The 25,665-nt window shown below is 39.6% G+C and overlaps 1 protein-coding gene across 1 annotated transcript; it reads left to right on the forward strand.

The window, feature by feature from the left end:
• The first annotated feature begins 626 nt into the window (after window positions 1-626).
• Window positions 627-16,922, forward strand: kcnk5a (potassium channel, subfamily K, member 5a). The gene is made up of 5 exons (XM_004539907.5): window positions 627-1,202; window positions 12,359-12,470; window positions 13,637-13,803; window positions 13,926-14,094; window positions 14,203-16,922. The coding sequence occupies exons 1-5, from the start codon at window positions 1,017-1,019 to the stop codon at window positions 15,126-15,128; spliced, it is 1,560 nt and encodes a 519-aa protein (XP_004539964.3). The 5' UTR covers window positions 627-1,016; the 3' UTR covers window positions 15,129-16,922.
• Window positions 16,923-25,665: the final 8,743 nt, after the last annotated feature.

A 25,665-nucleotide genomic window follows, 5' to 3' on the forward strand; every position in this document is an offset into this window, starting at 1 on the left:
AGAAATTCTAAAACTAAGACATTAACTGTTTATTTCTATTTTATTTAGCTTGTTTTGCAAGTGCACGGTGTGGTTTTAATTAATGGTTAATTGTTATTTTTTAGCATAATTTTGAATTGAATTGAATCAATTTTCTTTTACTTAGTTTACTATAATAACTGTCGGAACAAGCTGACTTCACGACTGTGAATTGTACCACATTCAGAGTCCAAAGCAACCGGAACAGAAAGGCCCTGGGTTTGAATCTTCTAGGTGTTTTGGTGCTTACCACAATACAATGTATGAGGTATCTATTGGCATTGCCACAAGTAGGACAATGAAAACAGGAAATGCCAATGAAATTGACATTAAATACATAAAATAAAATACATAATAACCTGACACTGAATAAAACCATCTGTGTGAGGACCTGGGCCTGCAGGCGACCCTGAAAATCGTAGCCAGACTTTTTCTACACCAATTTTCCACACTAATTTCCTGTGGGGCCCCTTCCTCCCTTGCTCTTGGCCACCCTGTTACAAAAAAAGACGAAAAAAAACGTGGAAACGCCCCTGCTCTGGTGATCTCTTAAAAATTTTCATTCTTTTTGACTGAAGCTTCTGCGATTTAAAGAGGTTTGGATGTGTAAACGGTGTTCAGGAGTGCACCTGTAGGAAAAGAAAACAGGGAAAGAAGGAAGCGGATTTCAGAGTGGTTCACTCGTGGGCGGTGCTCGGTCCCGTTGTTCTTCATTTGCAGTCTGCTGCTCTCAGCGCTCAGTTTACCACTGGTTGCGCACGTGGACACATTACTACTCCTGCAGCTCCACGCGCGCGCACGCTCAACGAGCTTTTTGAAGCGCTTTTTTAAAGCTTTCCCTGTCCGGAGCCCGATGCTGTCAGCTGGTCTTTCTGGGAAACTTTTGGTAAACTTGCAGAGTATGAGCTCTGCATAGTTTCGGTTCCTGCTCTTATCTGCCCCCCTCCCTCTGTCTTTTTCCCCCGTCCCGCGCGCTCTCCGAGCCTTTGTGCAGAAGTATGGTAGATAAAGGTCCCTTGTTGACCTCTGCCATCATTTTTTACCTGTCCATCGGGGCAGCCATTTTTCAGGTGCTAGAGGAGCCCAACTGGAACCAGGCTGTAAAGCAGTACAATGCCCAGAAGGACAAAATATTGGAGAAATATCCGTGCTTGTCCGGGGGGGATTTGGACAGAATATTGGAGGTATGGACATCTTCATTCAAACGTTTCATTCTGTGTTTCACAGCTGCATGAAGATAACTTCCTGTTTAGTTTTACTGGAAGGCACTGGACACTTGAGTGTTTATTGAGCCCCAGCTGGTTTGTAAGCTTTTACGACACAAACCTCCTGGCCTGATTAACCAGCTGCTGTCAGACTGGCTCGCGCAGTTTCACTAATATATAAATTCACTACTAAACGGTGCCTATTTTTAGTCCTTTATAAATCATAAAGCAACAAATTTCCACGAGAAATTGATGCAGGGAAAAAGCTTAGCAGGAGAGATAACTTAGCTTTAACTGTTTACATGCCCCCAATCTTAAAATTTACAGGACCAGAACTCATGTAATAATTATCATCAAACCGTCTTATCTTTGCTGGCGTCCTGTTGTCCATGCCTAATGATTAGGATAATTATTTTATTACTTGTAAACGTGACAGTGTATCTAAAGCAGTGATTATGTGGGTGTGGATGTCCTAATCTGTGACCTCAGATCTTAAAATCTGCAGTACTTGTTGTTCCATTTACTTTCTTGTCACAGTGGCAGTTTCTTTACCAAAAAACCGGGGCCACTGACCTCTGTGGTTTCCCCCGTCAGCATGGAATGACCACAATATGTCAACAATCATGTAATTTTTTTGTTTGTTTGCCCCACGCAATGCTGTTTGTTCATTTACTTTGACTGTCAGAGCTTTATGACCTTTTGGTTTCCATTTGTTGAATCTGAACTTGGAGGGAAGTCCTACACTGGAGAAGAAGAGTGCTGAAACAAACTGTTTGGCCCGTATTTGCAGTTTTCTAGCTTCCTTGAATCAGCCAAAGATCCAACTTCATCGATTAAAATGGATTTTTCATTAATTGCATTTGGGCCCCCCAAAACTGGGAATAACCCATGCTGGCTCAGCATGGGTTATAAGACTGAACTCGTGCTCCTCATGAGAACAGCAAGGCAGCTGGGCAGGGGTTGATGGTGAGCTGAAGCCACCAACTGACACCTTTTCTTGGCATGCAATGCTCCCAGCGTTAGAAGTCCTTCCAAAGGATCACCTGCAGAAACGCACTTCTTCTAGAAGGATCTTGAAGACCAAAGCTTCTCCTTTTGTCATCTTGACACTTTAGATGAGCTAAACTGTGAATGAATTTGTGCTGTGTGAAAATGAATGCTCAAAGTATGTTTTATCATCATTACATGCTTTATCACAATCCATAGCAGTCATATTTGGGACATATTCAGGCTACTTGTGGCACTTTCAGCTCTGTTTCAGTGCAGGAAAGGGGTGGAAGGGCCTGACGCATCCTGAGTGCCAACACACCCAACAAGTGGCCGATATAATCTCTCAGATTATTTCAGAGTTGGGAGCATCAATAAAGGCCACAGAATACTCCCATATTTGGGCCAGGCATTCATTGTTTTCTGGGACGCATCAGAGAAAGGAGAGAAGCCTCACCATCTGCCAGAGGTGAAAATTTAGATGGTATCTGGGTCCTGTTTCTCACATTTTGCACTTGGAACATGTCTCAACCTGTTTCTACCCCCCCCCCCCCCTTCCAGTATTGGGGGGATTCTCCCCCCCCTCTCCTCCTTCTGCTTCTTTGTGGGCAGTTGAAAGAGTCTCAAACAGCCAAAACCCCTGAAGCGGCCAAATCTGCATATGAATGTAGTTGAGAATAATATGGCTGAGAGATTTTGGCAGTTTCCCTTTCAGCAGCAGCTGCTGCTATAAATCAGCTGAGAGTGAGAAGTTTATTTGGTGTTAGTAGCTGCTCAGCTGCAGCAGAAATGACTCCTGCTTCTGTTTTCTCTCTGAAGTCTTAGGCAACATGGTGTGTGTGTGTGTGTGTGTGTGTGTGTGTGTGTGTGTGGGTGTGGGTGGGGGGTCACATTGACATGTTCCCCCAGCTGCGCAGACAGTTGTTCTCCTCTTGTGGTATTATGTTTTCTCTGTTGCTGTTTGCTGAAACACCTGCTGCAAAAGCATTACAGTCATTTTAATAACAAGATTTTTTTTAAGAAGCAGATTCTATTAGATTTCCACTGTGGAAACTCTGCCCAGCTCATTAACGATTAAATCAAATGTAAGCAAGCTTAACGAGAGACTGTAACACTATTGTAAAAGTTCTGTTTTATTAACAAGGAGTTTTACTATTAACTGCAGGAGCCTTGAAGTGGTCACAGTTTGCAGATTGGATTTTATGGCCCATCAAAGTTGGCTCTTGAGAGGCTGCTAAAAGTTCAGCGGGGGGGGGGGTGAACATTATCTCTCCCACAAAAACGACTGAAGTTTCCTGAAAGCAGTAGCTGTTATAAGAGAAGTGGAAGCAGCGTGCTTTCTGTTACAGCCCAGAATAAACAAGAGGAGGAGGAGCTGAAATTTACACATGCAGGTAAAAAGTGTTCTGAGCTGCATTTGCAGCAAGTGGTGTTTTATTTGCTCGGGTTTGGTTTTTATCTTTAAGCAATTATGGCACAAATAGAAGCACATTTTGTTGTATTCTTCATCACCACTATACACTAATCTAGTAAGAGAAAAGATGTACAATTTCCATGTGTAGCCCTGAGGCCTGTGCACACAATATTAAATAAGTGTTAAAGTTTTTAAAAAGTGTGATGCATATTCTTGGTCTGCAAAATGAATCCAGTGCCGTAATGTGGTCAATCAGCATTCTTCCTAATGGCCACCCAGGGGGTAACGTACGGGTGTAAACAAAAATCATATTGTACAAAAGTCTGAGAAAATTAGCTAAATGAATCTACAGGCTTGCAAGTTTGAAGTCTTATGCAATACGATGTGATATTAAGTTTAGATCACATTATCGTCAAGAGGATGTGATTTATGACAGTGCTAACTTGAGATTGACAGTTTGCTACCATATGAATATCTTTTAGTTTGCCAGGCAGGTTCACACCTTACTTGTCACCCTCAGCTCGATGTTTCAAAACCTGCCTTCTCAAACCAGTCGGTTACATCTCAGTGGCTATATCCATCTTTTATGTACAGTCTGCAGATTTTAACCAGTTACGTCATCATTATCCTGCCTATCATATACACTGAGATGGCTTCTCGATCACTTCAAACTGTACTATGTAGCACAACAGGTAACAATTTTAGGCCTTTTCTTTTTAGCCTTCTGAAAAAAAAAATCAAGAAGTCAGCCATTTTTAAGGTATGTAACATCTCTTGGAAGAAAATTTATCTTGAGATGAAATCATCCAGACTGGAACGGCTTTGGTGTTAAGTCATGTTTTTAGAAGTCTTTCATTACTCAGAAGCCCCTAAATAGTTTGGTAAGAGGTACAGCTCAGTTGTTACTCCCATTGGCATGAGTAAAATAAACTGACGCTATAAATCTGACTCCCCACAATCCCCCCCCCCCCCCCCAAAAAAAAGAAGGGGAAAAAAAAACACTCCACTCAAACTCTGTGTGGTTAGAATTCTGCAGTAAAATGACTTTAAATGATCTTGGAAAATTGTAGTGCTTGTATCCTCTGATTATCTGCTGCGTTGCCAGGTTAACCTTCAGTCTAAGGTGGGATTATGCTCTGTTGTAAACATGGAAAACTGCAGATAACCAGACCAGTGGTCACTCTTTGAAGTCCACTTGAAGAATGCATGTGTAGTTGGTGCTTTAAAGTGCAGTCTCTCCATGGATGAGTCCGAGTTTTAAAAGAAACTGGCAGGCACACAGCCATCCACACTAGCAAATTCACTAACATATATTTTAAGATTTAAGTATTTTTGAGTCTCTGATGGAAAGTTGTTTTTTTTTTTTTTTGTTTGTTTGTTTGTTTGTTTGTTTTTCTCTTTTTCTTGCTAAGAAAATTGGTATTTTTAGTTTGGGGGGGGGGTGTCTTTTTTTTTTTTTTTTTGAACTTTTAAAGAAAGAAATTTGAGTCTGAACAAGACGTTTTTAGCGCTTTCACGTAGGACGATATACGTTGTCTTGATATTTATTTTTTAAAGCCATAAAGTAAGAACAAAAAGAGTTCTTAGTCAAAGCTGTGTCCCAGATCTCACACAGGCACTTTTATTAACATACAGTGTAGATGTACATGAAAAAAATTACTCAGAAATAAATTATCAGCATTTATTAAATAATAATGCTCCATAAATAAAATAATGTTTTTGTGCATAACAAAAAACTCAGAACTGTGCAGTTAAATCTAAACTAAAAGACGCTGAGCATAATAACAAAGACCGATTTCGCAGCTGCTCTGTTCCCAAGTTCTACTGTGTGACTGACAGCCTTGAGTTTGAAATCCTCTTTGCAACCATGTCTCTTACAGGTGCCATTTGTGGTCCGTATATGCACACAATACAGTAATATTACGTTGAAGCACAGTACGTATCACTCCACGAGGCTCCTGACTACGATAGCCGTAATGCTCCGACAATCCATCAAGTGGTGCGACTTCGCAGCTTACCAAAGTCGTACTAAAACATTTTTTGACAGATTGCTGAGCACCACATAAAATCGGTTCGAGGTCAGTAAGCACAACCAGAATTCATACATAAGGCTCGCTGTCGATTTTTGAGAAAATGAAAGGATTTTAGGCCTTGCAGCCCCCGTGTGTGGGAGAGACAAAAGTAGACGAAAGAGAAGCAAACTTGCGTCTCCACAAGTATAATTATGACGTAACATAGACTATCGATTTAAACTATATTGTTATATCTCAAATAAAAATATAAAGATATATTTAAAAACTCGATATATCGCCCAGTCCTGCTTTCACGCGTTTGGCAAGAAATTCAAAAGAAGCAGAAAAGAGAAGTGGCTCTCTGTTTTTGGGGACAGCTTATTTTGTCATGTGCCTGGAAATGTTGTCCACCGGTCACTGACTTGTGATAACCAAGACTTGGTTCCTCATTTTGGAAAGTGAAGAAATCACAGGGTGCGGCCCTGTAAGTTTCTGTAGGGTGTCGGTGACTCCCTTTAGGTGCTCTTCAAAACTCATACATTAGTCTCCAGGAGGTTAAACTGAGCTGAGTCCCAATTAAAGCCAGGATTGTTCTCCATCATGGGTGAGCACATGATTAGTTGTAGACACTGATCTAAAGGAGCCTTGAGTCTTAAATATTTGTACATTTTCAAGTGTGACATAAAGTTGGTAGTTGTTTGCGCTGACTAACATTAGGGCCAAAAATATGGAGTCCGGACTCATTCAAAAACAAAATCAAAACATGTGATTATCTAGTGCTCTAACAAATACAGTATTCATTCTCTAATGAAGCACAGCATCATAACATCTCGTGGAAATGGGATCTGTTTGTGTACATGGACAGAGGTGCCAGTGGGACCAAATTTTTTATTTTTTATTTATTTATTTTTTAAACTTTGGCCATGTTTAATATGAAAACCTGCCGTTTCACCAGGATATCTGAAAGAAAATGTGGGCAAGCAGAGTAGTTCAACAGAAATTTGTACATTAAGGTTTGAGGGTTGTGTTGTGCAGTAATAGCATGGGGAAACCCTGCTGAAGCAAGGATTAAATAATCTGTAGCGTTTATCCAGATAACGGCACATACTATACAGTGTCTGTACATGCTGATTCAGCATTTAGGTCAGTGCAGCCTCTCTCCAGATAAGGCCTGTTTCCTCTGAACCTTCAGTGAGCCTGGTTTAATTTACTTAAATACTAATAAACTCAATAAATTGGATAATAAAGAACGCACTGTGGTGTCAGTAAAGCAAGCCTGCTTCATGTGATGGTAACAACCTAATTCAAAGCAACCACTCACAAATCTTGATTTCACCATCTTGGATATAAAAATCTTTTCACTTTTACTGGCTTACAATTTTATTCCCCTTTTTATACATTCATTAAATCCATGAAAAAGATGGATAGTCCTTTTTTTCCTTTACTGTTACTTCATTTATCCTAAAAAAGTTTGAAGACGTTGTTGTTGTTTTTCCTCATGCTTGGATCTTTGGTTGCAGTACCGTACATGCAGTCAGATGTCAGTACTGTTACTCAGATGCATTGTTTGCAGCTTATCTGCCTCTTCCTCAGGAATAAATACATAATGAGACAGAAGAGCTTCAGTTTCTTCATTAATTGCAGCTCAGAAAGGGCTTTTGTACACTGCTGTTTGCTTCTGTTGTACTGAAAGTGGAAAAACACAGAAGAGCTGGAGTGGCATGTTGAGCTGCCGCTGTCCTGATAACAGTTTGTCATTGTGGAGGGTTTTTTTTTTTTTTTTTTTTTTCTTAACTGTTATTTTTGTTATCTGTGTCCTGCAGCAGAGTGGTAAACCTTCAGTTAGTTATACAGAAATGAAAGGAGCTTTTAGTAGAGGAGTGAACTGTGTTCTGTCATGCGATGTGTGTGTGATGAGTGTTAGTGTTGGGCTGGGTTGTTTGTTTTTACTTTTTTTTTTGTGACACAGTGGTGTAATTTGAAATATTTAAAGATTTCATCTCTGTCTTTTCAGTGGACAAGATTGTAGCTCTGAATTACAAACAAAAAAAATGGCACACTGAAAACGTGAGACACAGAATTATGCTCTTCTCTAATTTTGGTGAAACAGATAATTGGTCCGGGAACTTTACGTGAGAGACACAAATGGTAATGTTAGTTATTTGTATATTGTGACGTAAAACGATGCACTCTAATGCTTTCAATAGTTCTGTCATTAAAGTCAAGGTGTGGTTGCTCATTACAGAAAGCGCTTGTTTGCATATAACTGGGCTACTTTCAGTTGAAATGGAGTTGAATACAGACTTATTACATCCATCAGCTCAAGATGCATTAACATAAAGCTGCATTTCTTTTTCTTTTCTTTTATTGAGGTGGAGTTGTTTCACTCCTTCTTTTGGGTGTTCAGGGGGCTGGATTAGGATGGTCCATGGGCTGATTCTGGGCCATGGGTTTTTGTTTGTTTGTTATGTGAAAACGGTTCTGGCAAGGGGTGGATTTTTTTTTTTTTTTGGATTTTTTTTGATTTATTTTCCTCTCTCTCTCATTTTGTGAATGAGGCAGTGGGGAGAGCGGTCGCACACAGATCTCCATTTGGAAGATTTGAAGATATTGCCCAACTCCACAGTAGTTAAATTTGTTTGTTCTTTCTCTAATTAATAAGCGGTCTTTGATTCCGACCTAACTAAAAGTGTGCCATTCAGAATTCCTCACATAAAACTTTATCATGATAGAGAGGCGTTAAAGCATGTTAAACCTGCTTAAAGTTACAAGCATCTTGCTGTCATTAATGTTATAGTCCAGTAATGCAGTGAAGTCTTTGTGTGGTTCATTTTATTGAAAGCAGCATTTTATTCATTTTCCCTCATTTAATTTGTCATGTGCTCTGTGTGCAAATTGGGGAAAATGTAGTTTGCTTAACAAGATTTGCCAAATTTCTTTTTATTTTACCCTTTTTTTTTTCTTTTTTTTTTTTTTTAAATTTGTGCATTTAGAGATAAACGTTTTATAAATAAACTTTACATTCTGTGATCACTTTATTTGCAAAATAAGCTGCCCCGTGGGAGTTTAATCTGTGTGGTTTAGCTACTATTTGGACAGTGGCAGACATGTGATGAAGCCAGTTTAACAGCTTCCTCCTGAGCTTGTTTGGTCCCGTTTTGACACAAACACACTTTTGTGCTTTTTGCTCATTCCTCATGCTCATTAGTGACCTGAGGTGGCCTCTGGCTGACCTTTTAACCTTTCACGGACTTTTAGCTCTGCAGAGCTTGTTCGAGAGAAAGTTTAGTTGTGGAAACACAAGAAATTTGAAGACTTGCATTTTCAGTCTGCTTTAATTTTAGATGTCATCACATTTTCTATTTGACTGACATACACCGGAGGTATGTGGTACTTGCTTCCATGCGTCAGCCTTTGCTGTGCTCATTCCATTCAGGTGAATCAGTAGCTTTATATGTGCTAAACTTGAGCCATGTATATCTGCCAGACAGACTATGAACATCCTCAGATCTTCTGTATAATGCGAGAATGAGGTGAAGAGTTCACATCAGTTTCAGAGTAATGAACGAATCGCTTATTATTTATTGCTTCATCTTGAGATTAAATATCCACCATGATTTCCAGAAAGTTAGCTGTGTTATTAGAAATGCCATCACTCTGCATTAAAGCAGCCCAAGCTATCAAAGTCTGACAAAGAACAAAAACCAGACAGGTTTTTCAGGTCTAAAAAGTGCATTGCTCAGATTAGAGCTGTGTTTGTTGCGCATATTAGATTCTTGGAGAGTCGTCGTCATCATCTAGAAGATGACACGTTATATCTGTATCTAGAATTTATAAGGTTAAAGAGACCTTTGTTGATCAGCTGAATAGGTGCATTTTTTTTAATACACTCTATGACACAGCCTTTGAAAAGATTAGTGAGTAGTACTGTGGAACAAAGCACCTATGTGGGAGTCTCTGTTACACTTTCTAACATGATTCACATGCCTGGTAAGCTAGCTAATACCATGTGTTTTTCCCATCTGTTCATTTAGAGGCTGCAAAGCATCCTTCATCTTATTCAGGTTCCTCAGCTTGCTGGTTTCGGTGCCACCTGTTTTGTTCATCGAGAGAGGAGATCTGTACATAGATCTCTCCACCCTGGCAGCTTGCGTAATAGCTTTTTAACATGTGTTAAAACTTTCTAGTTTTTTTTGCCGACAGTGCAGCGATTGGGGATATGTTGCACAAGCATGGATGTGCAATGCATGCAAAAATTCAAAATCCTCAAACTTTTAGGGATCCTTTGATTGTGGGGGAAAAAGTGGACAAAAGTGAAAGAAAAATGGATCGCACTGTAGTCGCACGCGAGTGTAGGTGTACAGCTCTCCACTCAAGGTCAGCAAAATAAAAAGGATGATGGAATTAGCATATTTTTATACGTGCCCAAAAAAAGGCTGACCGTAGACTTGACCAAACATTGTTTATATCCAGCCAATTAGCCTGTTTATCTGTGACACATATTCTAAAAATCCTCTTAGATCCTAAACTCTTTTTCCTACCTCTAACCAAGAGGAGTCTGATACAATTAGGGATGGGTATCGTTTAGGTTTTATCCGATACCGGTGCCAAATCGCTACTTTTGAAACTGTGCCGGTGCTTAAACGGTGCTCGAACCGGTGCTTAAAGAATGGAGAACACAAACTTTGTCCAAAAACCTCCCATGTTCAGCTGTTTTGTTTTGTTTTTGTAAAAAGATAACAATGTGTGCCTTTTCTGCAGCTATGGGGCATATATGGTATCACTCTTGGCTGGAAGCAGTGCTTAAACAATGGAAAAAAAACACAAACTTTGTCCAAAAACCTCTCATGTTCAGCTGTTTCCCACTTTTTCTTTGGTCATTTTAGCCTTTTTGGCCAGGGTGAAGGGAGTATCTGCCATCAAACAAGAAGACAGCCGCATGTAGCTATGATGATGTTTGCTAGTTCACCTTACATGCATTAATGTAATAACGTGGTTAGCCTACTCAACGTAAATTACACACGAACAACATTTAGCTACTCACGCAGAGAAGAACGGCTGCTGCTGCATCATCATCCGTCATCATTTCTGCTACACTGGCAGGGCTAGGGGCCAGGACTCTATTCTTCGGGTTTTTGGGGGATGTTGCTCCGGGTCCGATAACTGGCAACCCACCCGACGTGCACAGTGTGAGGTCTCGCAGCAAGCTATCAAATACGGCGCATTTCTCGGCTTTTAAAAAAAAAAACGCTATGCGTCGCCAGGTGTTTCATCAGTTTCGAGGTGTTACCTCCTTTGACAGTATCACAGTATCAGCTTAAAGCACTTGTTGCAGGCTGCTGAGTTTGCATCTTTTGCTGTGAAGTACAACCAGACTTTTGACCGCTTCGCCTTGGACATTTTTAATCTGTAGCTCTGCTCTAACTGAACGTACGTACCTGGACCCGCCTACTATCCTGGGAAACGTAAAATGATTGGCTAGAAGTGTATCACAGCTCAGGAAAAAAAAGCACCGAAATAAAGCACCGAAATGTGCGCTGCTTTTCGGTCTGGTTACTACCGTTTATGTCAGACACCGGTACCCATCCCTAGATACAATACTACATTTTCTTTCTTTTATGCAGGTAGATTATTCTCTAAGTTAGATGCTTGCTCTGATCATCTGGTACATGCAGTTGCAGTTCCTGTAATCAGTTTTATGCAAGCAAAATTTAAGCCTCAACATGGCCAATAAGTAGTTTACCTCATGCATATAAATGTAAGCAGTCATTAGATGTGCTGGGTTGCTGGGAGGATTGGCAAAAGTGCGTAAGCGAACAGCAAACGACTGAGGTTTTTCCTCTTTAATTTCTAGTCATGGATTGAAAACAAACTTGGTCATCACCGCTGTCATCCTAAAGCCCAACAGTCCAACTGTGTTGTTTCAGAAGACAAAAGACTGGCCTCCCCTTGTTCTGGTAATTACAGAGGAGAACTGTAACAGGCCTGTTATTATTAGAGAACCAAGCATCTTTCAGGACTTGAGGGCTTATGTGAATTTTGCCAACGCCTGCACATTTCCCCCCTTTTCAGCCCTCGGGGAGAGAGAGCGTGGGGTAGTGCATTGTCCCGGCACACATGGTTGGGTGTTTGCTAATTCCCAGGAGGAAAAATTCAGTTTTTGTTGTGGTTGCGGATGGACACGTATGGTTGGGGATGATTGATTAAGCGCCTTTTGCCTCATCTGGATTTCAAAATGTCATTGAAAGAGTTGGCTGACATATTCCACACATAACTTGGTTAAACCGGGTTTTTGGGTCTTGGGAAAAGGAAAAACAGTCCAACAAAAGAACTGCTTTCAAACTACCTGATCTTTTTAATGCTGCATAATCATGCGATTATGAAATGGGTGTTTAGGTTTGCAGTGCTTGCCTTCCTGTTTCTCTACCAAAGTAAGCAAAGGCTTAGACTTAGAAGCCCTCAGGTTAAAGATGAGTCTCAAGGGTGCCAGAGTGACGTTTCAGCTCATCAGTAGTACTCTAGATACTGTCAGCATATCACAGGAAGGATGTGCTAGAAGAAACGCAGGTTGCACAGGATGCACTTCCTGCGTTCTTGTACTGAGCTCGGTGGACTGTTTTCTAAATGCTAGTTGATAGCACCCATCTGTTGTTCTGTCTTTAATTCTCTCTAAGACAAAGTCCAGCCTTTTCTCATGCACAGTCTATGTTTATTGTCCCCAGGTGGTGTCAGATGCTGCAGGCCAAGGGGTCACAATAACAGGCAATAAGACTTTCAATAACTGGAACTGGCCAAATGCCGTTATCTTTGCCGCTACAGTTATTACCACCATCGGTAAGTTCTTCTGGATGTTTGACAGCTGGATTTATAAAACTGATGCAGGATCACTTTAGAGCTGGGCTCTTGGTGGTTTTTATATTTTAAATGTCTTTATATTTACACTCAAATTTAATCTTAAAGGAGCACCGTGTAAACTTAGAGGACAGTTATTAATGACACCAGATCGGTTTTGTGATTATGTAGCCAAGTAACAGATTGATGGGTAACAGTTTGCTGTAGAAAGCCAGTTTTAGTTGCTTTTCTTTGTTTTGTGCCATTACGTGATTTCTAAAATCAGTACTGTAGAGTTAAATATTGAAGTAATTTGGCAAACTAGTCAACTAGTGTTTCCACTCGGATATGCTTTTTCTTTTGCTGGTGATATCGTGAGCCAGCAAGCTTTTGGTGACTGGAAAATGGGCAGCTGAGTTGGTAGGGCAGATGCTAGCTAACATTTTAGCAAAATCTATGTTTTTAGTGTTGTCCTTTTAAGGACTTCGTGTTGTCCCGGGAGCTGAATGTTTGTTCGCATTTGTGATTAGTGAAGTGTTGCTCACTGTTGAAGCTGTAAGTGGAAGAGACACTTGGGAACAAACCTAAAAGCTTCACATCCTTTGGATTCCATTACACAGAATTTAGTCCAAAAGCTCTTGGAGGCAACAGAGCAACTTACAATCCATTCAGATGTGAACAGTAAAATTGTTTGCTTGAAAGTAACATTACATCATGCATTTTTATACGTTTCAACAGTGTGCTTATCTTCAAATTGTAAGAGATGCTCAAGTGGCGTCTTGGAGTCTTTTATAACTTGCTTACCTCTAATGTAGGACTCTCAAATCCTCTTAAATTATCTTTGCATGTTGCATTAAATGGCCTCTTGTTTTCTGATTATACAACGCAGGACATTTCAGGGAGTAGTCAGGAACCAATAGGTTGTCCAAATGTAAGCATGCTGTTAGGAATGATAATAAAAGTAAATTCAAAGATAAATCAGAAAAACAAATTATTTACAAATTAGCCAACAGGAGTATCAGATGTTGTAACTCTGACGGTAGTCAGTCCGCATAGTTTTGCAGATTTGATCATGAGCCACTTATTTGTATAATACAATGGAGGTTGTTTTGGGGGGTTTTTTTGTTTGTTTTTTACCCCCCTCTCTCTCTCTCTCTCTCTCTCTTAAGGCTATGGGAACATTTCTCCGAAAACATCAGCAGGACGTGTGTTTTGCATCTTCTATGGCCTGTTTGGTGTGCCTTTGTGTCTTACCTGGATCAGTGAACTGGGGAAGTTTTTTGGCGGTAGAGCCAAGCACCTGGGCCTATTTTTAACCAAAAAAGGCCTATCACTGGTATGCTGATACTCCTTTTTTTTTTTTTTTTTTTCCCCCTCACTCCCTTCTTTAATTTCTTTGAAAAGTACTTTAATCTGTTGTTTAGCTGAAGTAACTTTTTTTTTTTTTCTTCCCTCCAGAGGAAATCTCAGTTTACCTGCACGGCTATCTTTCTTCTTTGGGGTGTCCTAATCCATTTAGTCCTCCCGCCTTTAGTCTTCATGTCTCAGGAGGGTTGGAGTTACATTGATGGCTTGTACTTCTCATTTGTTACCTTGACCACAATTGGATTTGGAGACATGGTGGCAGGTAAGCTGGCTTCTAAAATTTAGACAGTTAAGTTAGTATAGTAAAAGGTGCCTCTTGATGACCTTGAACTTCAATGCAAATCACTCACACTGTTCTTTGTCCATGCAGGTGTGGATCCAAACAAACAATATCCACCTCTGTATCGTTACTTTGTGGAGGTTTGGATTTATCTAGGCTTGGCCTGGCTTTCTTTGTTCTTTAACTGGAAAGTTCGGATGGTGATTGAAGCCCACAAAGCCCTGAAGAAACGCCGCAAGCTGCGCAAGCTATCTCTCGAAGAGCTCCGCCACTACAAAGAGTCTAACAAAGTTTCCCCTACTTCGCCTCCCACTCTGAATGATGTCAACATTTTCAGCTTCTTGTCCAAGAAGAAGGAAGGCTACAATGACCTGATTAAACAGATTGGCAACAAAAAAGATGGCAGCAAAACGGTCTGTAACTCTAAAGAGATCGGTCGCTCGAAGAGTTGCACCGATGCTCCTATGTTTAACGGCCATACCATCCTCAGCCTGGACCGCTCGCCACGTCAAAAGAGGCGCTATAGCTTTAGTGACTGCGTCACTGTTGCATTTTCTAAGTCTAAGAACTACCTCCTGGGCTCAGACAATGGTTTACTGCTAAAGGAAGATCAGGTGGAGGGTGACCTAGAACTAAACCATGATCAAATGTTTGAGAACCAGCTTGACAAGGATGTGAATCTGGAGAATGGAGGAGAGAGAGAATGTGTATCAGTCGGTCACAGGGCGTGGGACTCCAAGGAGTACCATTCTCTAATGTTCCAAAATGCCAACATCACCTTTATCGACGAGGAGAACTTCCTCAGCAATAACTCTGAGGAGCTCGAGGACGACGACGACGATTCTAAAGCAAAACTCTCAATCACCACGTGCGACGAAAACATTGAGACGAACTCCAAGGAGGAGCAAAGCTCCGAGTCCGAAGGATCTGTCTTCACGAGTGACGGTTCAGAACACAGCCACTCGTACGAGAAACTGGTAGAGGAATATGCAAAGGAGGAAAACACAGACTCCTGACACGTGAAGGCAACACACGTGAAGCATTGTAATGTGAAGTGTTTGAGAGGAAAGTTGCATTGCACTTTGAAGGGGTCTGATCATGAGAAGTCAAGATCAAATTTCAAATCAAACTCTTGAGCACGTGTTCTTTGTCTTGCTGAATCTGAACTGCAAAGTACGTGACACATAACCCCAGGAGTATTTAACGACTGATCTGTTTCTTTGTTTTATACGGTTTGGAAAAACTCTAAGCAACATTTTGTCATGTCCAAAGAAGCAAGTATTTCTTTGTTTTGTTTTTTTCTACTTTCACATGGGATTTCTTCTGATTTCCTGTATTTTCATGTATTTATAATCACCATATTGGTGTTTTGTTTTGGTTTTTAATATATTTATTCAAATGAAGGAAAGGGTAGCTTTTATTCAGTGGCTACGTGGGTTTATGTTTCCCGTTGCACAATTCCACCAAGTGAGGATAGACCAAAGTTCATCCCAGTGCACATTGTTCTTTATATAATCTGAGCCAAGCATGTCTTAAAAAAAATGAAGGGCCAAATCTTATTGCTGTGTCTGAGATTTCAATTTATTTTGACTGTAAGAAACAGATATGACTGTACTCTGCTACACATGCGTCCTAGAACAAACGTCTTTGTGAACAGACTCCAAACTCGTGAAGTTGTGGGGCGGTGTTGTGGTTTTGTGCACATCTGTTCGATCCCTCCTTAGGCATTTGCTTCCTAAAGTTGGTATTTTGACTTGGGATGGCGCTGCCTGACTGGAACAAGCCTTTAACAGTAAAAACATTCCTCCTTACCACTCTTACACGATTTTTATTTGCCATGTAAATATTGGCTGAAGGCCCGTCAGTAGCCTCAAACATGGCTCGGGCTTGGGACGCGGCCTTGCTACTCATGTTTGCCTTCGGGGGGCTCGCACTGCCGTCAATGATTGAAGTGCCGCTTGTGAAAGGGAGCCAAGGTTAACTCGGAGCAGATCGATCCTCTTTGACGCATGTTTCAGCCGTGTCTGCACAGGCCTGTCAGTTGTTGATGTCTGATGCGTCTCAGCCTTAATTATTTCTGCCTTTTTTGCACGTGAACTGGCACACAAACTTGAAACAGTATTACTCCGAATGGTAAAATGGCAGAGATCCAGTGCCACAAAGGGCTACTTTAAATCTAAAGCCAACTAAATTTAGTAAAGTTCATTAAAAACTCATAAAATACACATTAAAACGTTTTGTTTTGTTTTCCTCATGTAAACATGAAAACTGCCTTGCAGGTGACCGCCATCACCTGAAATGGCTTTAAATCCACTGTGAAGCAGTAGATGAACATCACTGTAACATCTGTTGAATGTGACTCACTGAAAAGTTCTTTCACACTGGGTGAAAGAAGATGAGGAAATAAGTTCTGCTTCCTCTCTTGTGTTTCATCAGAGCCACTTTTTATTTTTCTTTCTTTTCACATTTTCTGAGATGTGTTAGTGCAGCATTGGTGTGTGTGTGTGTGTGTGTGTGTGTGTGTGTGTGTGTGTGTGTGTGTGTGTGTGTGTGTGTGTGTGTGTGTGTGTGTGTGTGTGGACTGAATTTCTAGCAAAAAATGATTACTTAAGAACAAGTTAGGTAGATTTAGGGCCATTGTTCATTGTTTCCTTCCTAATGTTGCTCCATGGTGTAATAAAACTCCATTATACTCGTCTGTAAGTTTCTTTTTGTTATGATTAAGTTATTCATGTTTTTGTGTAAATTTTGTATATGAGTTCTGAACAAAACTGTATATTTCGTTAAAAATAAACACTGAATGAAATCTTGAGGTTTGTTTGTTTTTTGTTTTTGTTTTTTGTTTTTTTTGTTTTGTTTTTTTTCCCCTTCCATTTATTGGACTGGTAATGCATTGATGTCTTTTCCAGTGGTGGAGGTATGAGGTAGCTCTTAGTTCATGGTTGGCTGTGCATCATATAACTGAAAGAGGGAGGGGGGGGGCATTTTGGTGCAGATATTTTAAGTTTTTGAATGTAACTTTGCACTGCCCTTTGTTTTGAAGGGCATTTCCTCTGCGCAGGTAGTAATACACAGTTCAAATTATGCTACATTTGTAAACCCTATTTTCACAAATAAGGAAAAACAGTTGGATACACCAAATATCCTTTCCATCACTAGCTGCATTCCAAATGTTGTAGTCATTGGTGGTTTAGGGGATTAAATAGTCCTGTATTTTTTGTGTATGCTGCCCAAAAATGACCACAAATCTATCCTGGTCACCCCACTGTGTGTGTTTGTTTTTTTTTTTTGGGGGGGGGGTTTCCTGCTCATATCATGAAATGATCTCAGATGGTTTCCTCACGTCTTCATGTCTCAGCTCTTGAGTCATGCCACAATAGACGAACGGTGTTTTAAAAACTGTGCTGTTGTAAAATTTTGGCAACCATAACATGCAGGTTATGGTTGTATAGCTAAAAACAAAAGTGCTTTGTTCTTGGTAACACTTGCTCGACTAAATGTACTTCAGAGGGCAAGTTACTTAAAAAAAAATGATAATTACCCCTATGTATTTATGAGAGAAGTTGAAATTTTGGATTAATGTTCTTTTATACTTCAGCAAGCCATGCTAATTGCCAGATGAGTTCCACAGTATTCCCACTTCCATGAATGACAAAATTAAACTGGATGGTGAATCCTCAATGAATTGAATGCTTCCATGTTTGCAGACAATAAATTCCAGGGATGGTATCATTTCAATGATGAGTGACCGTGTAATCTGCCATTTCCCATTTTGTAACAATTTCATACCAGTTGTAGCTCAAGCCTAAATATAAACTGGTCAGAGATCTAAAGCATTTGGTGTTGCATGCTGCAAAATTTGGACATTTAAACACGCAAGTCTGGGCATTGACTCACTTTTGGAGCCAGCCTCAAGTGGCCGTTAGAGGGAAAAGTCCAGCTTTTGGCATTGTGCACCCATTATAGCTTTCTTCTTCTTCTGTTATTTATCTATGCTAGGAGCAAAAAAATGGATTGCAAACATGTTTTTAACACCATCTTTGCTATGCAGCCCCAGAAGTTGTGTAGCACACATAGACTATCCATTAAAGTGGGCATAATTTGTTTTTCCTTCTCAACACCTAATTTATGGAGTGAGTCAAGGACACTCACTAGTTCCAACCATTTTCTGTTCTATCTTATGATAGTGAGAGCCAGTCGATCAGAAGAAAGTTGGCTTAAAATACTAAACTAAGGATTCAATAAAATTATGAGATAAATAATACTAAATTGATAATTTACTTTGAGTTGTGAATCTTGCAAAGCTACTCTGGAAATGAGCAGAATGACTTCCTTTTAAACTGAATCCATATTGGAATGCATCTTAAGTATCCTTCAAAGGTTTAATGATACTTTCATTTCATCTTCTACAGTCTGTCCTTTATTATAAGAACGTAACGCTTCAAGTTACATTTACAGTATTAAAAATACTGTAATTGTGTTATTTCCCCCCTTTTTTTGGAAACACTAATTCAGTCTGTACAGGGTCATGGTCATGCTGGCAGACAACAAGTAAACACAGACACAGCAGCTAAAAGCAATAAAAGCAGCTATGATAATGACACTCAGTTTATTCATAAGGGTGGAGCCAGGCTGCTGACATCTGATCTGCTAAAAGAACATAAGGTTAATGTTTGCTTGACAACCAGTTTTTGTTGGCACAGTCGCCCACAGAAACTATGATCGTCTTCCACTTACAAGAAATCTGCTCAGAGAGCCTCCAAAAAGTTGTAGAAAAGGCTTAAAACGGACAGCGGCTGATATTTTTAATCTCTATTTAAAACTTTTTTTCTTTTTCTTTTGTTGCGTCTCCGTTTGAAGGTGTGTGAAAATGGTGTAAGATGAACATCATGTAGTTGGGGGAAATTAATAAAACAGCACACTGACACTGAGCAATAGTGGAGCAGTGGTTAGAACTGTTGCATCATATTAACAAGGTCATGGGTTCAAATCCACCATCTCAGAGGTTATAACAGGGGGTTTTACTCAGAAGTGAGAATAATGAGTTTCTTAACTGTTGTTATGTCCACTGACCTTTTAGCCTCTTCTTAGAAGAGAGCTGCTCTCCCTCCCTCCCTCTCTGTTCCAGGTTACCACACCCGTTTGCCACAGCAGAGCAGCATCAAGATCATTTGTGGAAAAGTACATATAGCTCTAGCAACAAGTGCTTCGCCCTCTCTTTTAACCATTAAGTGCTGGGAAGTGTTGCGTTAGTCCTGTCTAGCTTCAGTTGTTATTGAAGATTAAGGTGGCAAATTTGTGGGACGTAGTTTGTTTCTCCTGTTTTGTGGCCAGCCAGTGTGCCCCCTATACTTCACAGACAAGGGAACACCTGTCTTTCTCACTTGATGGGAGAAAATGTTGCAAGTGGCACCAAGTGTAATTACATAGTTAATGAAATCACTGAAATAATACTCATCGTTCAAACACTTAGATAAACTATTAACGTGAGAACAGATTATTATTCATACATATCTGCTACACTGTAGAGTTACTGCATGAGCTGTGACAGATTTCCCGTATCTGTCGTTTGGGTAGCGGAGCCGAAACACAATTTAAAGATCCGAAAGTGCTCACAATTTGAATATGAGCCGATGCTGAGCACTGATGATTCTCACTGAACCGAACTAAAAGGAGAGCTCAGCATGAAAACGTGCTGAGCGTGGCAGAAACACAAACGTCTCCTATTACAGTGCGGTTGAAGCAAAACTTAAATCATCACTCTGCAACTTCGTCAAAACGACTCAGTCTGAGTTTTTTGAATCAATTTCTTAAGTGGTCAGTTCAATTAAAATCAACAAAGTCTTAAAACAAATGTTGCCACCTCTAAATAAGCACATTTTCTATGCAATAACTCTTGCATATCTAACTCACAGAAGTATACGGGGGTGGCTTGAAATGTTCCACTTTTTCATTCAAACTTTGAGTATTTTTGAGCCTTAGATTCTTGTTTTATCTTGGTTTATTCTGTGGATACTTTCATATCAAGAAAACAAATTCAAAGTCAAATTAAAACAAAGGGGAATATAAGTACCATCTGCGTAAATGCTTACACTCCCTGTGCCATATGTAACAAACTATTAAATATCTCAAATCTAAACTTTTACATATTATATAGCTACTATACCCAAACAAGAGTAGGTAAAAGTTTACCACTTCTAGAGATCTAGTCCTTTATAAGTTAATAAGTACATGATTTATCCATATGAAAAAGGTCAGGACAGAAAAAAAAGATTTCAATCGCTTTAAAAATCAGGGAGAAAAAAAGTCTTACACTCACTCCAATCGTTACCATAAATCGAAGCATCAAAATAATGGGCTATAACATAAACATTAAACAGCAATGATGTATAATGGCTGTGAGATGGAGTAACAGAAACAAGCTTTGGTGCTCTGGATGTTCGATCCAGTTTCTGATATGCACTGAAGGAAGATTCAAAAAGTGCATTTCAAGGGTCACATCACCATATGAGATGGGCTGCTGGTTAAAACAGGTTCTATCATATGAAAGGCCTCATTTTTACCTACAGTTTGTTACCCGGCTATCCTCCAGTTGTGATTCCATTCTAAAATAGGCATCGTTTAACACTTGCAAATAAAGCTGTGAAATGGAGAAACATCATCACTCCTCCTGTGTTTAGACATATTCATTAAGAAAATCAATTAATGTCATTTATTCAATGATCCATTTGTTCTCTTTTCTTTGCCCTCACCCTCCAATCAGTTGTTATAGATGGCTGGCCCTTCACAAGTCTGCCTCTGCTGGAGATCTCTTTCTGTTAAATGGGAGTTCTTCATCCCACTGTCACCAACTGCTGTTCAAAGTGGATTGATTGACTGATCTGATCCTCTTACCTGAAAGCAACTCTTATGAATTATTGCTACAAAAACAAAATTGAATTGGAAGGTTTTTAAAAGCTACGATCAGAAAAACAGCACTTTGTCTGCAAGTCTGAAAAAAATATAGTCTGAAATACTGTCTATTTACCATCTGAATGTGCAGCTAAAAGAGCCTCAATCGTACTGCATGTACGTGAGCAATTATTTCATGGTTTTATTATTAGAGCCAGGAATACCAGGCAGTTGTGGAGAGGCAGCACGTGTTGAACATCACAGTACAAATGTGTGCAAAGAGTGTATTCAAGGCTTTTCTCTTCATCATAAGAGTAACTGCAATGTGCAAGATGCCTTCGGGATACTTGGCATTTGGTCTGAGACAAGTCTCAGTTGGTCTCTGTGATTGGACTCAAAGAGTCAGTGTTGTCTGGCACTCGGCTCAAAAGGGAGCAGCTTGTTTGGTGGCTGTGTGTGCCGTCATGCTCATGGGGCGATAACCACAGGTGAAGGAGGATCAGAGGGTCTCGTGTCTTTGGTTTCATGGTGCTTACGCTTCACACATTTTATCACAATGTCAGCCATGAAGATTTTATATGGTTAGGGGATTTTTGGAGTCAGATTAGATCAGGGTGAGAGGTTTGTTTGCACTTTAGATAGAACATGCCTCCATCAAGTGTGCTGGCTCTATCTGGAAACTTGAATCTGAGCCACACTAAATACCCTAAGGTTTATGGTCCAAAGTTTATAAAGTTTATGTTATAATTAGAAGTAATATAAAGCAAAAGGGTTGCACATTGGCACTTGTCACCTAGAATCTCAACTTGTAAAGTTCAGAGTTCACCTGTCATAAAAGAGTCTGACCTTTGAATCTACATTCCTGCAGCTTTTTATAAGCTCATAAAGAACAAAGACGCACAAAACAGGATCAAATATTCAGCGGGTATTTTAGATATTCTGATCACATCATGGAAAAAAGAAATCATGTGTATCAATTTGAAGTTAATATCTCTATATAATGTCATAAAATTACTTTCTACATGAAACAGTGGAACAAATCAAGACTATAAGAGAATTTAAAAACACAAACACCTTTCTCTAGGTGTAGAGGGCGTGGTGGAAAATCAAACCTGTATCGGTCCTCCATGGATAGCCACAAAGTAGCAATGATGAGATAAAGTTTAACTGCTAATACTCAAATAATTATATCTATATTACAGTAAAACTTTAACTTTATCCTTGTTTAGCACATCAAATGACCTGCATGTTTTCCATTCTTCATGGGTGTGCTCTGTGCTGTTCGTTTAGGGAGTACGATAATGCAAGAATGACCTAAACCACGCTTCAAAGCCTCCTCTGTCTATCCCATCAGCAAAGCACCTTCTGGCACAGCTTCCTTATTAGCTTGTGTAATAGATTACAGTAAGACAGCAGCTGCAAGACTTCTGGGAAAACATTTAGAATCACACTGAAGCCTATCACCTTTTACAAAGTTTACCCGCTTTGTAAAATGCAGATTCAAGCGAGATAGAGTGATTTAAGATATAATGACAGCATATCATAGACTGAAGCTGAAATGTTATTATTCATTTCAAAAGCGCTTCCTTCCTTGCACTGCTGCGACAGTTATTTGAAGCTGTTTCAAAAGACCAGAAAACAAAGAAAAGATCAGGTTAAATACTCAAATGAAGAGACTCAAGAACACCTAAAAGCTGCACAGCTTTTTTACTTTATATAATTATATGGTTGTGATATGGTTATGCAAGGACCTGCACCCTGCAGAGTTTCCTTAAAAGGTTTTTGTTTAACATTGCAGATTTCATGTGAAACGATTGTGAAATGTCAAAGACTGCTTAGCAAGCTCTTTCTGTCAGAAAACTGAAACCTTTGGTGACCTCGTTACAAAACGGGTTTGGAGTTAAGCAGAATAGTGTGTGTGTGTGGGGGGGGGGGGGGTGTGGGGGGGGGGGGGGGGGTAAATAGAAAAAAAAACAAGTTGTTTAAGTGGGGGCTTGGTATTGTACTTTTACCTTGTTTGATATATCAGGTGCTTGACAGTTTGGTGCCTCCCTTGTCCTTACTTACTTTGTATAATGTTTCTTATGGGCCTGGAGTCTTTTACTGTGCAGAATGCATGAAAACCTTTATTATTAAGTTTATTATTGTCTTGCTGAAACACATCTGTAGCATATGCTCCCAACAAACCTGTACACATCAGTTAGCATTAATGGTGCCTTCGCAGATGTACAAGTTATCTATGAAAAGTGTACTAATGACCACCCGCCACACCTTCACCAATGCTGATAACAAGCTAGCTGGTCCCTTTTCTGCAGCATCCATGGGACGTGTTTCCAGAGAAGGTGGCTGATAGCATTTCATGTTCTTTTTAGTCTTTGTTTTCCCTTTGCACGCTAAAGTTTGAATCTAAATTTTGGACTATGCTCACTGACAATGGTTTTTAGACGTCTTCCTGTTAAGATGTAGTTTAAATTGGGCCATCATATGGCAGACTAGGATGCCAAATACAAAAAAGACCAAAAGTAATTACACCAAAAATACTGAGTTGAAAAAAAGCATGGGAAATAGGCATAACAAAACTAACATGAAGGAAACTGGAGGTCAAGCAGATGAGGAAGGAAGATGTGACTAATCATGTCTAAATGCCTGAATGCACTGAGCTGCTGCCATGCAATTACATACTGCATTTAGAACAATGAGCATATGAGCAAGTAAACCTAGAACAAAGAGTGTACATTATTTAATAAAACTATAGCTCTGTCAGTTTCAGATTTTTACACATTCTCTTTTTACTGTTTTAAATCAAATGTGGAATTTTAATGACAAAGTGATAAAAAAAAAAACTTTGTTTGTTTGTTTTTTTACCTCTATTTACTTTTTACACATTGTTCCAACCCAAAATGTGGTAGAGAACAACTTAACATGCCATTAAAAAAAATTAGTTATTTTGTTTTATTTTAATAACACAACAAAAGTCTGAATGGCACCTATGACGTTACACATGTTTGTCTAGAACCTGCAAAACAAAAGCCAAAAGCTCAAAGCGGTGGCTAATAGCATGTATAAATACATAAATGCCATCTTCCATTGTGTATCAGCAGCACATTCATCCTGAGACAGAATGATGCCAGCACGCTCTCCTGTCAACAAAGGAAGACGGGGAACCAGATGGAGAGTTGTTTCTGCTGCCTGGAAAACAGCAACGACACTTCAGGAGGGAGCGAATACTCCATGGACCTCTCTGACACCCAATTGTTTCCTGAGTTTCTGTGTCCGGCCTTCCGGACCGGAAACTTTTGGGCACCCCTCGGGGGCTTGCTTTGCATGTGTGTACTCATGTGTTCATGCACTCCACCGGGCGTTAGTGTGCGAGCGTGCTGTGGATGTGAGAGAGTGCAAATGAAGACGCAAAAAGTACACTGGCACGTTGCCCAGTGCTTTTTAAAGAAAGGGATGGGAAAGAAAGAAATGGAGCAGCTTTCAACACTGCCGGTAACAGCTGCTTATGTTGACCACAAGCTTCCAGGAAGGGAAGTGGCAGCTTTGACCTTTGACCTGACAAGATCCTCACTGAAATTATGCTCTATGTCTTCAGTAAAGTTAAAAAAGCAGAAAAGGAAACACGCTGAAAGAACCTAATGTGCTGCATAAATCCTTTAGTAAAGTTAAGGATTATAGCTGATCACTGGTGTATTGCACTGTATTACCCTGAGACTTTAGTGTGTCTATCACTTAGATTTATAAACTTACAAGGGCTGGAAAAAATACAGACAAGGGCCTACAACCTGCAAAAAAAAAAAAAAAAGCAGCTGATTCTTAGTCACACAGCTTTAGTAGACAAAGATTCAAACCAATGACTGTATAAAGGGACAATGAACCCCAGTCTTTTATTGTTTAGTTTCTTAACACAATAGCTTTTCTGTCATATCTAACTTGTCAGGCTATTAAGGACTACAGGTGGAAATGTATTTATGATTATAATCTGGTTCAAAGCATCTTCTGCTTCTCATGACAGGAGGAGTTTGGTGTATGTGTGCTCTGTCCCAATCAAATAAACCCAGTAAACTAAAATAAATTACTAAAACCAAGCCAATTATGTGATATTACATTAAAATACCAGTTTATATTTCCGAGATTTAATTCAATTTCAGTGGCTTATGGTGGGATAAGGTGAACTGCTAACTCAATTTACCCCTTAGCTCACTCACAGCCCTTGGCTGCTGTTTTGGAAAAAGATGTAGCAGATGTTACATCTGGTACATCAAACTTTTACTCTGACAAGCCAAAAGGAAAAGTTTCTGAGTAAACTTATTAAAGTTTTAGTTACTCATAATGTTGTAGATTTTAAAATAGAAATATTCAGATTTACAATGCTGTGTTAGTGTTGATAAATTAGCTGGTCTCATCATTTAAGCGGGCTAATTCATGACTTGTAATTGATTTGGGACCAGTTATTAAGGATAGGAGCTGAAATATGTTTGAGTCTTAGGTGAATTCATTTATTTTATGCAGCACCGCCACCTGCTGCTCAAACTAATTAACTACCAGATAGAGAGATAGATCTTTGTCTAATATTAAACATTTATTTGATTATCTGAATAATGTAAGTGGGACAAGTATGCACAAAAAAATAATAATAAAAAATCATTTATGACTATTATA

The sequence above is a fragment of the Maylandia zebra genome, linkage group LG19 (assembly GCF_041146795.1).
Source record: "Maylandia zebra isolate NMK-2024a linkage group LG19, Mzebra_GT3a, whole genome shotgun sequence".
Taxonomy (NCBI): Eukaryota; Metazoa; Chordata; class Actinopteri; order Cichliformes; family Cichlidae; genus Maylandia; species Maylandia zebra.